This window comes from Tachyglossus aculeatus, chromosome 3, assembly GCF_015852505.1.
Source record: "Tachyglossus aculeatus isolate mTacAcu1 chromosome 3, mTacAcu1.pri, whole genome shotgun sequence".
Lineage (NCBI taxonomy): Eukaryota > Metazoa > Chordata > Mammalia > Monotremata > Tachyglossidae > Tachyglossus > Tachyglossus aculeatus.
In genome coordinates, this window is record NC_052068.1 from 54,703,508 (window position 1) to 54,720,539 (window position 17,032).

Here is a 17,032-nt window from a genome sequence, read left to right on the forward strand (position 1 = left end):
ATGACGTTCCAGTTGTTTGATCGGTTTCAGGGACTTCAGTCATATGAAAAATCTTCCCTGAACTTTAATATATCCTGTAATAATTATTATGCTATTTAAGTGCTTATGTGCCAAGCACTGCACTGTGCAATGGGGTAGATATAAGGTAATCAGGTTGGACACAGTCACACATGGGACTCACAGGATTGGACCCCCATTTTACAGGTGGGGAAACTGAGGCACAGTGAACTTAATAGACTTGCCCAAGGTCACACAACAGACAAGTGACAGAGCCAGTTGTCTGACTCACCCAGGCCCATGTTCTTTCCACTAGACCAAGCTCTTATTATGTTGTTATTTATCATGATGTATTTTTCTTCGCAGGATAATGAGTTGGAAAAAATCACACGGAGATTCACCATGGAGCTAGCGAAGAAGGGCTTTATTGGTAATTATTTTCAGTTTTCAATGATACGAATTTTTCAGTGATAACCTAGGCTTTAGTATTTCATTGCCTAAGGAGAAGCAGTGTGGCCTAGTAGAAAGAGCATGGGCCTAGGAGTTAGAAGACTTGGGTGCTAATTCTGGCTCTGCCAACTGCTTGCTGTGTGACCTTGGCCAAGTCACTTAACTTCTCTGTGCCTCAGTTTCTTCAACTGTAAAATTGGGATTCCATACCTGTTCTCTCTCCTACTTAAGACTGTGAGCCCATGCATCATAGGGACTGTGTCTGTGCTAATTGACTTTGCCTAACCCAGTACTTAGAACAGTGTTTGACACTCAGTAAGCACTTAAGTACCATAAACCAAACTTACTATGTGCAGAGCACTGTACTAAACTCTAGGAAAGAATACAATTGTTGGAATTTAGCAGTGTCCCTGTTTCTCAGGAGGCTTTAGTGAGTTTGAATCAGATCTTATTCGTATGCAAGTGTATGTCAGAGGAGAGGTGCACTTCTAGCCTGAGAAATTTTTATTTAATCTACACTAACCCAGTTGTACCTCTTAAATGTTGAAGCAACATGGCTCAGTGGAAAGAGCCCAGGCTTGGGAGTCCGAGGTCATGGGTTCTAATGCCAGCTCCGTCACTTGTCAGCTGCATGACTTTGGGCAGGTCCCTTCACTTCTCTGGGCCTCAGTTTCCTCATCTGTAAAATGGGGGTGAAGACTGTGAGCCTCACATGGGACAACCTGATCACCTTGACTCTTTCCCCCCCCCCCCCCATGCTTTGAACATAGTAAGCGCTTAACAAATACCATTACCATTAATATTATTATTGATAGTACTATTGAGGCACCTATTTTGTGCCGTGTTCTGTCAATGCCTAGTAAAAGATAATGCAAATTATTAAAAGTAATGCATACTTTGTCTTCAGCTGTTTTTTTAATCTCCAAATAGTATGGGGTACAAAATAGTAAGGAAACAGAACACAATGCCTCTTCTATGTAGACATAATAGGCTCGCTTAATTGTGGAACAGTATATACACTGCCATTCAAAAAGACCTAATCTGGTCTTTTACTTGGGGAAAATGGATTAAGGTTACACACGGCTTTTTCAGCATAAGTTTTTGGATAGTGTCGCTCTGCTGTTTCTTTGAAAAGGTTCCACTTTGTGGCTGTTAATCCCCTTAATTAAGGAAAGGTCTGCAGATTTTCCCCGAGCAACTGAAGAGACTTTCTTTAAAGTGGGCCAAATGTCTATCTGGTTTGTTTTCTTTTTTTGCGTGTGTGTGTGTTGGAAAAGGGACAAGAATAGTATATTTTCAATACTGGACCAACCTAAAAGTTAGATTCTGTTAATGAAATCAGTCGTACAAGAAACTAGAATGACGTTCCAGTTGTTTGATCGGTTTCAGGGACTTCAGTCATATGAAAAATCTTCATATGTGTGTGTGTGTGTGTGTGTATGTTTTTTGTTTGTTTTTTTTTTTTCCTGGGGTGGGGGAGTGAGATGGGAGGTTTAAACTCTTCTGTTTAAACCTCTTCTGTTCTTTTAGACTGTGAGCCCACTGTTGGGTAGGGACTGTCTCTGTATGTTGCCAACTTGTACTTCCCAAGAGCTTAGTACAGTGCTCTGCACACAGTAAGCACTCAATAAATACGATTGATTGATTCTGTTTTTATGTTCGCAGATAAATGTTATTTATTTAGAAATGGCATCTGACCACATTTGGATTGATTTTTCTAATGAAAAAAAGTAAAATGGAGGAAAAACATAATGTGAAAACTCGATGCCTGGTCACTGGTCAATATTTATCTCTGACCCTGCTTCTGGGGCTCAGGGGCCACATTAGCCCACTGTGGCTCTTCCTGCTGTACAAATTTGATAGTCCAGGTTTTAGGGCTATCCCCCAACAGTTCTGCTGCTCTACTAAATCAAGACTAGCTTTGGAGGGTTTGCAGGGGTGGAAGAGGAGGAAAAGCTGCCTTCAGTGCTCTATCATCATCATCAATCGTATTTATAGAGCGCTTACTGTGTGCAGAGCACTGTACTAAGCGCTTGGGTAGTACAAATTGGCAACATAACCTTATATTGCCTATCACATGACCTTAGGAGCCCTAACCTCTGCTGCGAAGCCACTCTCTCCTGAGAGACCCAGGCAAGTACAGGTCAATGTCAGGCCCTTCACCAGGCAGCCTGGGTGGTAATAATAATAGTGGTATTATTTGTTAAGCACTTACTATGTCCCAGGCACTGTACTAAGCGATGAGATACAAGATAATTGTGTTGGACACAGTCCTCGTCCCACAAAGCGCTCCCGGTCTCCATCCCCATTTTACTGATGAGGTGGTAACCACAGAGAAGTGAAGTGACTTGCCCAAGGTCACACAGCCACCTTGGTGGAGTGGGATTAGAACCCAGGTCCTTCGGACTCACAGAGCCATGCTGTATCCACTAGGCACACTGCCTCCTGCAGCCTGATAATAATTTTAATAATAATATTATTGATGGTATTTGTCAAGCGCTTACTAAGTGCCAAGCACTATACGAAGCACAGGGGTGGATACAAGCAAATCAGGTTGGGCACAGTCCCTGTCCATATGGGGCTCTCAGTCTCAATCCCCATTTTACACGTGAGGTAACTGAGGCACAGAGAAGTGAAGTGCGTGGCACAGTGGAAAGAGCACAGGCTTTGGAGTCAGAGGTCATGGGTTCAAATCCCAGCTCTGCCACTTGTCAGCTGTGTGACTTTGGGCTAGTCACTTAACTTCTCTGTGCCTGTTACCTCATCTGGAAAATGGGGATTAAGACTGTGAGCCCCCCCTGGGACAACCTGATCACTTTGTAACCTCCCCATCGCTTAGAACAGTGCTTTGCACATAGTAAGTGCTTAATAAATGCCATAAAAAAAGTGATTTGCCCAAGATCACACAGCAGACATGTGGCGGAGCCGGGATTAGAACACATGACCTTCTGACTCTCAAGTCTGTGCTCTATCCACTATGCCATGCTGCTTCTCACAATACTTCTAGTAAACGCAGTTGGTGTGAAATACCAAGACCAACTCCCCCCCACCCCCCAGTTAGTACCCCGCTTAGTACAGTGCTCTGCACACAGTAAGCGCTCAATAAATACGATTGATTGATAGTAGACATTTGGTCCCCTACCCATAGATTTTAAGGTTGTGTAGAATTTTTGTCTCCTACCCACCAGCACTTTATATTTGCAGTATTGTTACTTGGATAATCAACTTCAGTTGAGGAAAAACGTGATAGAAGGACTGGATTTACTGATTGTTCATTCATTCATTCAGTCGTATTTATTGAGCAGTTACTGTGTGCAGAGCACTGCACTAAGCGCTTGGGAAGTGCAAGTTTGCAACATATAGAGACAGTCCCTATCCAACAGTGGGCTCACAGTCTAGAAGATTGTTGATTTAAAGGGACATCTAGGCTGGAATTCTTTCACTGGTAAATTTAATCTTGTTCTCAGTCCTTCACATCTTGAGGATGTATTGCAGCAAATGGTATGCAAAAAATGGCTGTTTTTGAGGGAGGGTGAATCACCTAGCCTCTCCCTCATGAGTGATTTGTTAGGAATGTAAGGACTAAGATGACTGGGAAATCTTAACCATGTTCTCGTTTCTGAATTAGCCGGTACACTAGTCGGGAACAGTTTCTTTCCCAGTATGGGATGGGAACCCTATATTCTGAATGATGTGATAGAGATTACAAACATAAGAACGATAAATTCTTCATTTTATCCAATTATGCCGGCTTATGACTTTTTGGTGTGTGATTATAAAAATGCATCTATGAGAGAAGAAAAATTTAAAAAATTCTCAAGATCATTTATTTCCAAGAATCTGGTAAAATGTTTTGAGACAGAGTGCATAATAATAATAATAATGGTATTTATTAAGCACTTACTATGTGCAAAGCACTGTTCTCCAAATAGTCACTGTCCAAAAATATGAGGTTTCATGATCTCTTGTATGGAATTGGTTTATACAGAGTGCATAATAATAATAATGGCATTTATTAAGCACTTACTATGTGCAAAGCACTGTTCTCCAAATAGTCACTGTCCAAAAATACGAGATTTCATGATTTCTTGTATGGAATTGGTTTATACAGAGTGCACAATAATAATAATGGCATTTATTAAGCACTTACTATGTGCAAAGCACTGTTCTCCAAATAGTCACTGTCCAAAAATATGAGGTTTCATGATCTCTTGTATGGAATTAGTTTGTACTGCAACAGTGTCTCTCAGGGTAGGGAAATGAGGGAAATAAAAGACCATAATTACCATCCTTTCATTTGCATAATCTGCCCTTGCAAATGTGGCCATGATGACCATTTCCATCTCTCCTCCGCCCTCCCCCCCTTTTTTTATAGAAAATGTCAACTTGTCATTAGCTTCCCCCATTAACCCTTTGTTCACAACCAGTCTCTCCCCTCCTTATTTCACATTTCGCCCTCCATCTCCCTCCCCTCCCCACCCAGGGCATTAGTCTTCCCTTCTCAGCAGCCTAAACATCCTGCCATGTTTTTAAATATGTATTTTGGGGGTTGGAAGGATGACTTCATAGGAGCGAGTTTGGGGAAATCCTTGGTCTATATATCGGACTGGCTGTACAACTGGGTGGGCTAAAGTTAAGAGCATTAACTTTGTCTTTTTCTCCAGGACCTGGTATTGATGTACCCGCCCCTGACATGAGCACAGGTGAGAGGGAGATGTCGTGGATTGCAGATACTTACGCTAGTACCATAGGGCACTATGTAAGTACCAAATAAGGGTTGTAGGGTTGTCTAATGCTTTACTTTGTAGAGAATGTCCTCCTAAGTGTGTTTTTTGCTTAACCACTGGAATAATCAAGTCACAGCATGGTTCTGGGTTGGCAGGTCCTCCTGTCCTGGGCATTGTGGCATTATGCCACTGACCATGAAAGCTGGGGACAGGATGAGGTAAAAATCCCAAGCCCTTTGAGGCTTGTAGTCTTCAGCAGGATTGAGAGAGTTTGTATGCCGATGTCTGAGTCTTGCTTCCTGCAGAACAGCAGTCCCAGAAGTATGCTCATCTAATAGGGTTAAAAATGAGACTGGCCCCTTCCCCTAGCAACAGAATGATTTTTAGTCTAAAACCTAGAAAGTGATTATCATTTTTGGGCCATGGAAAGATCGGTTGCCATCCTGAAATGGGTACAAAGGAAAAATGCTGCATGTACTCTCCTTAGACTTTGGGTCTTCCACTCTTACTGTAGTGTGTTTTTGTAATGACTTTACAATGTTTAGATTTGACTTAATATTAATTGAAAACTTTTAGAGTTGTACAGCATGTTCTCTGTAGGAAAGGGCTCTTACGCCATCGTGTTGGGTATAGCATTATGTTTTTGGATGGGACCTGGGAATAGTAATCAGGCCCAATTTTAACCAACTTTAAGTGCACTGCAATATGGGTGAAAGATAGTGAAGGCTGGTTACACTTAAGAGCTCTGCAGATACATTTGTACATTTTGTGTAACCTAGTAAATAGGACGCCTTCAGTGAAATAGAATTTTGCCAGTTTGGCTAAGTTCGGTTTCTGGCTCCCTCACTGATTTTTATTACCTTCAGTAACTTATCTCCCTTTGCTTCCTCCCTTTCTTAACCAGAACCTAAAAGAGAATGCGTATTTAAACACTTTAGTTCCTTGGCTATTGAACCAAGTAGAAGAGCAGTTTTAATGAAGGTATGCATGGTATAGACCAGCAAGGGTTTAGAACAGTGTCCTGCACACAGTAAGCACTCAATAAATATTATTGATGATCAGAAAGGGTGTGCTACATGCCTTGTTGTTTAAAGCTTATTTCCTAGTAGATTCATTCATTCATTCAATCGTATTTATTGAGCACTTACTGTGTGCAGAGTAGATGTTGTTGAATTAAAGCAGCGGCTTGTTGATCCTTTTTTTTTTTTAAAAAAAAAGGAAAAAAAGAAGAAATTTAGTTCAGCTTTTGCTTTTAGAGTCTCATTTGAATCTTCTCGTACACATTCATTCAACGAGGCATCACTGGTCTTCTATCCTTCAAACCTCAGGCAGGGCTTTAGAATGCTTAACACATCCGAAAAGCCGACAGCCAAAGAAGGCTCTCTGCAAAGCCAGTAAAACCCTGCTACTTTGTAGGTCAGTTGGCTTCTTTATTTGGAAGTCATTACATCCCAATACAGATTGAGGCCCCACAGAAACAATTTAAAATTTGTGGGAAATGCAATTTTCCATTTGTAAGATGAAACCTAGCATGTTCAGCTTCAGCTGCTTAGGCTGATGGAGCTGGTGGGGAAATGTCTTAGACAGTTTGCCTCTCAGCTGCAGTAGTTGCAGTTTCATGGCTATAGTTGGCAGTGGGTGAAATGTTCTGCAGTCTCTCGTGTTTTTAATTATTCATGAAAAACTGTGGGAAAACCTGACTAATTCCATAATTCACTTGAGAAGACTTCTTTTACTCAGTAGTTTGTCTTTTTGCTATGGAAACAAGAGAGCTTTCAAAACTACTTCATGCATTTCACACACCAATGAAAATTGGACAATAACGTGCTGTTAATGGATGCACATTACCCAGAGAAAACCATTTGTGGGTGCAGTTGTCTGTTTGACTAGAATGTAAAATGTTGGTCATCTTCTGATAGCCTTTTTTGCAAGTGGTCAAATACATTAATTCTAAGCAACTCTAGGCAGTTTTTCTTTTATTCTCAAGGGCTCCTTGTTTACCTCTGTTTTCTACCTGACATAAGAATTGTTTGTCACAGGTTGAGCCTTATTACCTAAGCATTAACTTTATATTTCTTTGGACTGGTCAAACTTTTCACAGTAGCCTTTGTATTCGTATGTTTGTAACTGAAAGAAGGTATAGGACTCCAAAAAGTTACCAAACTAAGTTGTCATGGCCATCAATCCGAGAAGAGTCATGGTAATTTGGTATGGGCTTTAAAAATTTGTATTTGTGGAATCTTTATGGTTGATTCATGTTGACTGAAGTGTACAAAGCCCACAGAGAAGCAGCGTGGCTTAGTGGAAAGAGCACAGGCTTGGGAGTCAGAGGATGTCGGTTCTAATCCTGGCTGTGCCACTTGTCTGCTGTGTGACCTTGGCCACTTAGATTCTCTGTGCCTGTTACCTCGTCTGTAAAATGGGGATTAAGACAGTGAGCCCCATGTGGGACAACCTGATTATCTTGTATCTACTCCAGGGCTTAAAACAGTCCTTGGCACATAGCGCTTAACAAATACCATCATTAATATTATTTTTGATTTTCTGTGACAGTCTCAATGTACAGGATAGTTTAGAAATAGAGTCCTTACCCTGCAGAATTTGGGGAGTAAAAACAGAAACGTTTTATCCCATCAGCAGCATTTATCACAAGTGCTGACAGTGCTCATACTCAGTATAAAGTCCCGGAAAGAATACATTCAGGCCAAGCCCTTGGCCTTCATGATGGGGAGAACAGACATCCAGGGGTTAAGTAATCAGTAGCATTTACTGAGTACTACTTTATTCAGAGCACTGTTCAAGGCAGCTGGGAGAGTAAAATAGAATTGGGAGATACGATTCCCTGCCTTCTAGTTTACAATCTAGAAAGTGAGACAGGCACTACAGATAGGAGAAAGTGATGGAATAATATAAGATACAAACATACCAGCGTAAACTCAAGAATTCATAAACAGTAAAAGTAAATTATTACTTCCCGGAGGGGGTAGTCCTTGAATTCTGTGCCTTCCCCAAATTCCTTGGGCAGGCTGGCTTCTGCTCAGCTTCCACTCCTGTGTGAAGAGACTTCACTCTTGCGGCAGACAGGCAGCTGCTGGGAATGAAGTGTAACTTCCTAGTTTAAACTGGCTTGTCTACCAAACTTACTAATTTCAGATATTCACAATGCTGAGGAACTTTGTAAAAAGCATGAATAATTTGCACTGAGGTTTAAAGAAAACTCCCCCTTATTGACATTTAATGTGAAAGATGTCAAACTTTAAAACATAGAAAGATATCTATCTTTAGTGATTTAGGAAAATTCAGATTGCTCATCTTCATTAGTGTTCACTGATATGAAGAAAAGTGACTGAAGTTCCCAAGAGCACCTGGTTACGTAGGATCACAAAATGGGAATTGGGCAGGATACCAATGCTGTTTCCCCTGAACTATGGCATGTAGGCTTTCTGCTTGGGACCTCAGCAGTTTTGCTCTCTTCATGTGAGGGAGAGGGTAGACTCCTAGAGTGAGGGAGAGCAAACTCTAATTTCTAAACATTAGAAAATGGGTCTGTTTCACTGAAGGATGGCTAGTGGTGGAAAGGCAGAAAGATGTATTGATTGATTTTTTTTTTCATTGTTGTTTGAGTAGCCACAGTGTTCCAGGGCTTGTTATCCAAAGTGCAATGATAGTATGGGCCAATATAGCAGCCTTTGAAAATTTGGCAATTACTCCCCAGTGCCTTTTGGATACTTGGATCTGTTCATTTGATCGCGTTAGAATATGGTAACTTCTTTCAGGAACTTCACCACACAGTAAGCGCTCAATAAATACGATTGAATGAATGAATGAACTGGGTAGCCTAGATTCTTTGAGCCTACTTCCAAAGATAGTCTAGTTCACGAGTTGTTGTCAGTGGCCTTTCCTGAAAATGAAAATGAGCTCAACCTTAGCGAACAAGCCTTGAGTTTGTTTTTTGAGAGGTGCTTTCAGCACTTAAGATCTGAAATGACTATGGTATTTTGAGTTGTCGTTCTCTTACAGGATATTAATGCACATGCCTGTGTTACTGGTAAACCCATCAGTCAAGGAGGGATCCATGGGCGTATCTCTGCCACTGGCCGTGGTGTCTTCCATGGGATTGAAAACTTCATCAATGAGGCTTCTTACATGAGTCTTTTGGGGATGACTCCAGGATTTGGGGATAAAACCTTTGTCGTTCAGGTAATGTGTCTTTATCCCTATTCCAAGCCTAAGTGAATCACAGTTGCAGTTATCAGTGAATCTGATAGCTAATTCAAAAAGAATCAGATGATAATGGCAAATGAGATTGTTAATTTGCTCTACAGTTCACATCAGCACATGTATAAAAAAAAAAAGACAATCGACGTATAGCTCTGAAACCAGTGACTTCAGCCCTCAGTCTGATGCTTCTGAATCAGAACTACTTTTCCTTGCAAAAGATCTCAAACATTTGTAAAAGACCTTTACTTTTTTAGTCTCCTGGGGAGAGGTTCTTTTTGTTTATGTGAATGAATAGCATAAAATCATCTTACGCAGAAGTGTTTACCACTTCATGGAAGAACCTGTAGCACTCCCTTCACTGTTTTATCTTCTGCAAATACCTCTCCTACTCCCACAGAAAGAGAAAGGTACCTTCAGTTCCTTGGAAAAAAACACATGTAGCATTCCCTCAGGGCCCTAGACACTCGACACACAAATGTTCTAAGGGAGCAGAGACTCCAGCGCTTGTCCATTGGCAGCTGCCAAATCAGATCATTCCCCACGATGCTATTTTTCAGCTGCCCAGTTGGTTCTCCGATCCACGTTGGTCATCTGGGATTTAGAAAGCAGATATGTCATCTTGAGAGCTGGATTGTCTCTGGATTTTCAACTTGCAATTAGTGCCAATAATCAGAATTTACTGTAAATGCTTAGGTCTCAGTGTTAAGGCAAGCATTTGTTTTCTGTGGCTGAACATTGATAAGGGGGTGAGGAGAGGGGTTTGGGGGAGCAATATGGTTAAAGTTCAGTTCTGAGCAAGGCGTGCCTGAAATAGTTTTCAGCTGTGTTGTGGGAAGAGGCTCTTTTCAGGGTCTTATTGTTTAATGAATTGGGGTATAGGGGGAAGCTCAAGGGGAGGGGAACATATTCCTCACCACTTCAGTAACATGGGCTCTGAGGAAACCAAAACAGGTGATTAATCACAGCCTAATTAAACGTACGATCATTTCATTATTAAAAGGTGGCCTTTGGATGCTGTTCTTGAACAGTTTCTTTGGAATTATTGGAATGTTTTCCCTGTTAATACAATTTGTTAGGACTATGTGAGGAGTAGTTACTAAATTAGAGATAATGAGGCCACACCACCACGTAATCCAACCACTATTTTTTGCCAGTTAGTAAACAAGCAGAAGACGTACAGAATATCCTGAGCGGTGATAAAAGTAGAGCACACTATTAACAGGCCCATCTTTGCGGAGACACACAGATAATTCTCAAAGAATGTAAGATCTTGGCTTTCTCCCCCTTCACCAACCTTCTCATTTGTCTCCTTGGTATGGGATTATTATTATTATTTTTTTGCTATTTTTCAGTTATGTGAACCCCATTGTTACAATGGATGGCCTGACTGTTGTGAGCACCATTCTCATGGCACCTGTGCTGGCCTTCCTATATCTCAAGAGCACTTAACCAGGGCCTCAACTGGTCTAGCAGCACTGATTCTCAAGCAATCTCTAAAACCACTTCCATCCAGATGCTGTCCCTTTATGCACTAGACCAAAGATGGTCACAGAAAAGCTCTTAAATTTAGAGGGTTTAGCCAAATGTGCCGTGGCTGCCGGCATTAGGAAGGTGAACCTTGTTTCTCAAGGTAAAACTGGGAAGGTATTTTACATTGAATTAGATAAATGCATGATACAGAACCCAAGGGTAGCTATCACAATTCTCTCCATATGCTATCTTTATGGCTAGCATAGTCATCTTAAGCAGAAGTCTTTATCACATCCACAGAAGAGCCTGTAGCACTCTCTTCACTGAATTCTTGAATTCTTGTTTTATTAAAATATAACTTGTTTGACTTGTGGAATTTTTACTGTGGGGTTGCAAAATAATCCATTTTATTATTTGCAGGGGTTTGGTAACGTGGGCCTGCACTCTATGAGGTACCTCCACCGTTTTGGTGCCAAGTGTGTTGGTGTTGGTGAGATCGATGGAACTATATGGAATCCTGAAGGAATTGACCCAAAAGAGCTAGAAGATTATAAATTGGTATGTAAGGCGTACTTACTGTGAATCAACTCGGAGATCACTTGCCTAGTTTTTTGTATATTTACCAAGAATAGCGATACTTTGACGGTATCCTATACTTTTTCAACCGTTTGATAACATTTGACATTAGAGAAGCAGCGTGGCTTAGTGGACAGAGCACAGGCTTAGGAGCCTGAGGTGGTGAGTTCTAATCCCGGCTCCTCCGCTTGTTAGTTGTGTGACTTTGGGCAAGCCACTTCACCTCTCGGTGCCTGTTACCTCATCTGTAAAATGGGGATTAAGACTGTGAGCCCCAGCGAGGGAAGATCTGATTACCCTGTATCTACCCCAGCGTTTAGAGCAGTGCTCGGCACATAGTAAGCGCTTAACAAATACCGACATTATTATTATTTGCCACTTTTAAATGTTTTGGAGCTTTTTGAATATATTTTAAATTCTTATCTTGTATGGGATACCGAAGGCACAAGTTATCAATTAGGACTGTCCATATAGGCTTTAGACACAGAATTGTAACTACAAATTAATTAGCCTGTGAGCTCCTTGTGGGACGGGGACTGTGTCCTGCCTGATCCCATGGCTTAGAACAGTACTTAGCACATAGTAAGTGCTTCATTCATTCAATCGTTTTTATGGAGCGCTTACTGTGTGCAAAGCACTGTACAAAGCGCTTGGGAGAGTACAGGCCTCCTCCAGGAGGCCTTTCCAGACTGAGCCCCCTCCTTCCTCTCCCCCTTCTCCCTCTCCATCCCCCCCGCCTTACCTTCTTCCCCTCTCCACAGCACCTGTATATATGTTTGTATGTATTTATTACTCTATTTATTTGTACACATGTATTCTACTTATTTTGTTACTATGTTTTGTTTTGTTCTCTGTCTCCCCCTTCTAGACTGTGAGCCCACTGTTGGGTAGGGACCATCTCTATATGTTGCCAACTTGTACTTCCCAAGCGCTTAGTACAGTGCTGTGCACACAGTAAGCGCTCAATAAATACGATTGATTGGTGATGATGTGAAGGTAGAATGGACAGGATTTTATGATGACATGAGTACCATAATAAAAATTTCAAAATGTTATTTTGTTTCCACCAACACAGCAACATGGGACAATTGTTGGCTTTCCCAAGGCAAAGCCCTATGATGGCAGCATTTTGGAAGCAGATTGTGATATTCTCATCCCTGCTGCCAGTGAGAAGCAGTTGACCAAATCAAATGCATCCAGAGTCAAGGCTAAGGTGGGTGAAATCTCATTAAAAATGTGTAGTAAACATTTTCCCCAGGGTACGGTGACTTCTCTTCAGAAACGAAAGAAGAAAAGAAACCCGAACAGTCAGTCAAATATAGTTAGTGAAATAGCCACTTCACATTTTACCTGAAACTCCTTTATTTGTGTAGGTCTTGGTATGAAAGTGTGAAATGCTTACGAGGAAAGGGCCCTCCAGTCTTTATTTTGAAGTTTGTGTATTCAGCATCTGTTGCTTATTTAATGTCTTCATCACCCCCTTGCTCTCACTGTACTGGGACTTTGCAAACACTTTCAGCATTATTGCCGTATGATTTTCTTTCAGATCATTGCTGAAGGTGCAAATGGACCTACAACCCCAGAGGCTGATAAAATCTTCCTGGAAAGGAATATCATGGTCATTCCCGTAAGTCCCTATTGCTAACCAACTGTAGCAAGTTCTTCAAGTGGAGTAATAGTCAGGCTTTTCTGCCTTTAAGAGGGAGCAGCAGTGAGGTTTGTTCCTTTCTCAAACTGTACTTGGTCCTTCCCTTGTTCCTTGTGATTTTTAGCCAAAGGAAAGAGAGGGGTGGTGGAAACAACACTTTTGACCTAATAAATCACTAACTCCCTTTTAAATGATGTCAGCCATTCATAGCTTAATAATTTTTTTTTTGTTAATCTCTCAAGATTCAGAATCTAAAACTGCCTTTTTAGTTTCAAGCAGCACCTCAGTTAAACTTTGAAATCCAGTTACTGAATGCCTTTTTGTTATGCAAGTGAAAGGTAAGCATAACCTAAAGCAGTAATTCTTATTACAATGGTCACTGAAGAGGTGCAAAGGTTATCCAGGCAATTTCTAGCCATCTCTTTCCCTGTAGTCAACCCCTATTTTTTATTTTTTTTTTTTTTGGTATGAACCTTCCTGGGGTAGCGGTGGGTGGAAAAAAATTTCTTCTTGGGAATCCTTTGATTCTAAGATTTCTATGAAAGATAGAATTTTTATGGAAACTGAGTTGAGGCTGGTAGATAATTTAAAGTGCTTGAGTGCCTACTATGTATGAACTAGAGCCTTGGGAAGGTGCATTAGAATTAACAGACAGGTCCCTGGCCTGGAGGAATTTGCACCTGAGAAGCTGACAGATTTCAGTTTTAAATGGTAATTGGGTGGGATGTGCCAGGGAGAAATTCAATCTCCATGCATATAAGAAATTTCATCTCAGCTAATTTCTTTCTTACCCATAATTTAGAAGATTTTATAAGCTTATTAAAGTGTGTTCTAACACGTTCCATAGTTAATAAAATCCTCATATGTTTTAAGAAACTTGATATTCTGGTTTGCGGTGGGGTTTTATTTGTTTCCATAGGATCTCTATTTGAACGCTGGAGGAGTGACGGTGTCCTACTTTGAGTGGCTGAAGAATCTGAATCACGTCAGCTATGGCCGCTTAACTTTTAAATATGAAAGGGATTCAAACTACCACTTGCTCAGTAAGTAATCATTTTGTCTCCTCCAAAAACCATGCTGTCACTGAAAATACTGTGGAACTGATAAAGGATTACTAAAATCCCATTCCAGAATGCCATTCAAGATTTAGAGTCTAAAGGCTAGTATTTAATTTCTAATTTTTTGTTTTTTCTGCCATAAATAAATTTAGAAATTAAAATTGGGATTCTCAGAGTTCAGTGCCATATTTTCACTGATACATCATTACACATGGCAAAGGCCAAATATGCTAATGCTAATAGTTAAACCTCTGAAAAATGAATTTGTACATATGAAGTCTCCAACTCCAGTGTGGCACTTTTTGGGTTGAACAAAATCATTAATTCTAGGTTTGGTTAAAGCGGTAAATATTGAACAGATCCGTGCTAGAACTGCTATATAAGTCTCTTTTAATTTTTAATTTTTTTTTTAAGTTGAGAAGGGAGTTAAAGTAGTACAAGGTGGTCTTTCTAACTAATTTGGTAGAGGTCTCAAACTTTGGTTGTGTTTTTGGTAAAGATTTACCCAATGCAAGAACTCTTCAGCCCCCTGATGAGAATATTTATCCTGTCGTGAATAGTGGTACAGTTCTTCTCCAGCAGAAACAAAACAAATATATTCTATTGTACTTTTTGAGGGGTTGCTAATGAGCAGCACTAGCTCAGGAAATTTTATTTTTCAGATGAGTTTTGTCGAGACCTTAAACTCAACCTGATTTGAGGTCTGAGATGATTTTTTCAACCATTTGCTCTGTTTTTTTTTTTTTCTCCCTTTTTTTCTTTTAGTAGGCTGTGCTTAAGTGCCAAAATAAACCTTGGTAATGAGTGTTATGGAAACACAGAACAAAGGCCTAAATTGACAGTTGAGTTGAAATTTAGTAAAATGCTAGGCAGGCTAATCCTCTCCTTCCTCTTTAACTTCAAGATGAATGAGCAGAATATGGGTTTTCGTTACTAATGGTCAGGGCTCAGTAAAAGACTTTGAAAAGGGTGCTAGTCCAGTCTTCCATAGTCATCCTCCAACCTGTGTCATTATTTAATTTAAAACAAAATTTTTTAAAAAGGGCAGGAGACAGGCATTGAGAGCAGACATCAACAAACAAAATCCTAAAGATAATGAAAAATCAGCGTACACAGCCACATCTACACAAGCAGAAAGCCTTTAGATGAGAAGCAGTGTAGCTCAGTGGAAAGAACACGGGCTTGGGAGTCAGAGGTCATGGGTTCTAATCCCGGCTCTGCCGCTTGTCAGCTGTGTGACTTTGGGCAAGTCACTTCTCTGTGCCTGTTACCTCATCTGGAAAATGGGGATTAAGACTACGAGCCCCATGTGGAACAATCTAATTACCTTGTATCCCCTCAATGCTTAGAACAGTGCTTGGCACATAGAACTTAACAAATGCCACCATTGTAATAATAATAATTATTATTATTATTATGAGTGAAGACTGTAAGCTCTTTGTGGGCAGGGAATGTCTTTATTGTTGTACTCTCCCAAGCACTTAGTACAGTGCTCTGCACACAGTAAGCACTCAGTAAATATGATTGATTGAATGACTGTTTTAGACTGTGAGCCCACTGTTGGGTAGGGGCTGTCTCTATATGTTGCCAATTTGTACTTCCCAAGCGCTTAGTACAGTGCTCTGCACATAGTAAGCACTCAATAAATACGATTGATGATGATGATGAGTGGATATTTGCTAGTTGATCGTATTTGAGTGCTTAGTATCTGCAGAGCACTGTACTACTCTCTTGGGAGAGTACAGTGTAACAGATGGTAGACACATTCCTTGCCCACAAGGAGCTTATAGTCTAGGTGTTTGACATGGACTAGTTCCATTCTTGTTGAGCCCTGTTAATGAATATTGGTATTATGAGTTTTCAGATTCTATCAGAAATAGTTGTTGAATTACTCAAACTCCAATGAGTCCTTCTGTTATTGGTGAGACTTGGAAAGTGAGATACCGAGAATTTGAAAACTTGTATCTTGAGAGTATTTTCCACTGACACGTCTCATCTGGACTTCCTTCCCTTTCAGTGTCTGTTCAGGAAAGTTTGGAAAGGAAGTTCGGAAAGCACGGTGGAACTATTCCAGTGGTGCCTACGGCAGAGTTCCAAGACCGGATATCTGTAAGTAAGGGCATCGTTTGCACTTACTACATTAGTAGTTTTCCAGTTCAGTGGATCACTGTTGAACTGACGAGAGGGTCTAAAGAGTACTGTCATTTTCCACATGACAGTTCAGTGGCTTTACATCGGTGCTTGGTACACTTGGTAAGATCTACAGACTGAAAGAAAATTCTGCATGTGGAGTGAGGAAAAACTTACAACCCCCTAGTCGTTCTGGTGGCTCTAAAAGACAAGGGCAGAATGATAGTTTGAAAAAGCTGGGCTTCTAGAAGTTGCTATTGTAGTGTCCTGGGAAGAGTACTGGTCTCTGGGGTGTAGATTTGCCTCAGAGAACAAATTCAGTTCTAAAGATGTGAATGGAAACTTGAATAATTACTTATGGTTGCTTTCAGTACATGCCAAAATCCATCCTGGTACTCTTTAACTCTTAAATCTTAGAGCACTCTTCCTCCTTGCCAAGTATCAACTTCCAACAGGGGCCAAACTAAATAATTCTTTAGTCTTTTGTTTAAGAGCTAAAGAAAATTGGGATCTCTAAACCGGGTTCTTTTTCCTTTGTGAATTGGAAGAGATCAATTATCTCTTTCTTTTGACAATATGAGTACATTTTGATTAAATTGAAAATCAGCTGCAAAGATAGTTAAATTCCTGTCAGAATAGTCTAAGACCTGGTGACGTGTGAGACATCGATACTGAATGCAGTTCCCTTTCTCATGCATGATTGCTTGGAACTAGGAGAGCTCTTCACATACATCAAGTGGAAGTTAGAGGTAAAG

The 17,032-nt window shown here is 40.6% G+C and overlaps 1 protein-coding gene across 1 annotated transcript in view; it reads left to right on the forward strand.

Annotated features, from left to right (window-relative positions):
- Positions 1 to 17,032, forward strand: part of GLUD1 (glutamate dehydrogenase 1) — a 53,988-nt gene that overhangs the window by 30,016 nt on the left and 6,940 nt on the right. Inside the window, 8 exon segments of the mRNA XM_038743403.1 lie at positions 364 to 427; positions 5,112 to 5,206; positions 9,195 to 9,374; positions 11,286 to 11,423; positions 12,517 to 12,654; positions 12,988 to 13,068; positions 14,009 to 14,132; positions 16,165 to 16,256. Of these exon segments, the coding sequence (XP_038599331.1) occupies positions 364 to 427; positions 5,112 to 5,206; positions 9,195 to 9,374; positions 11,286 to 11,423; positions 12,517 to 12,654; positions 12,988 to 13,068; positions 14,009 to 14,132; positions 16,165 to 16,256 (912 nt within the window).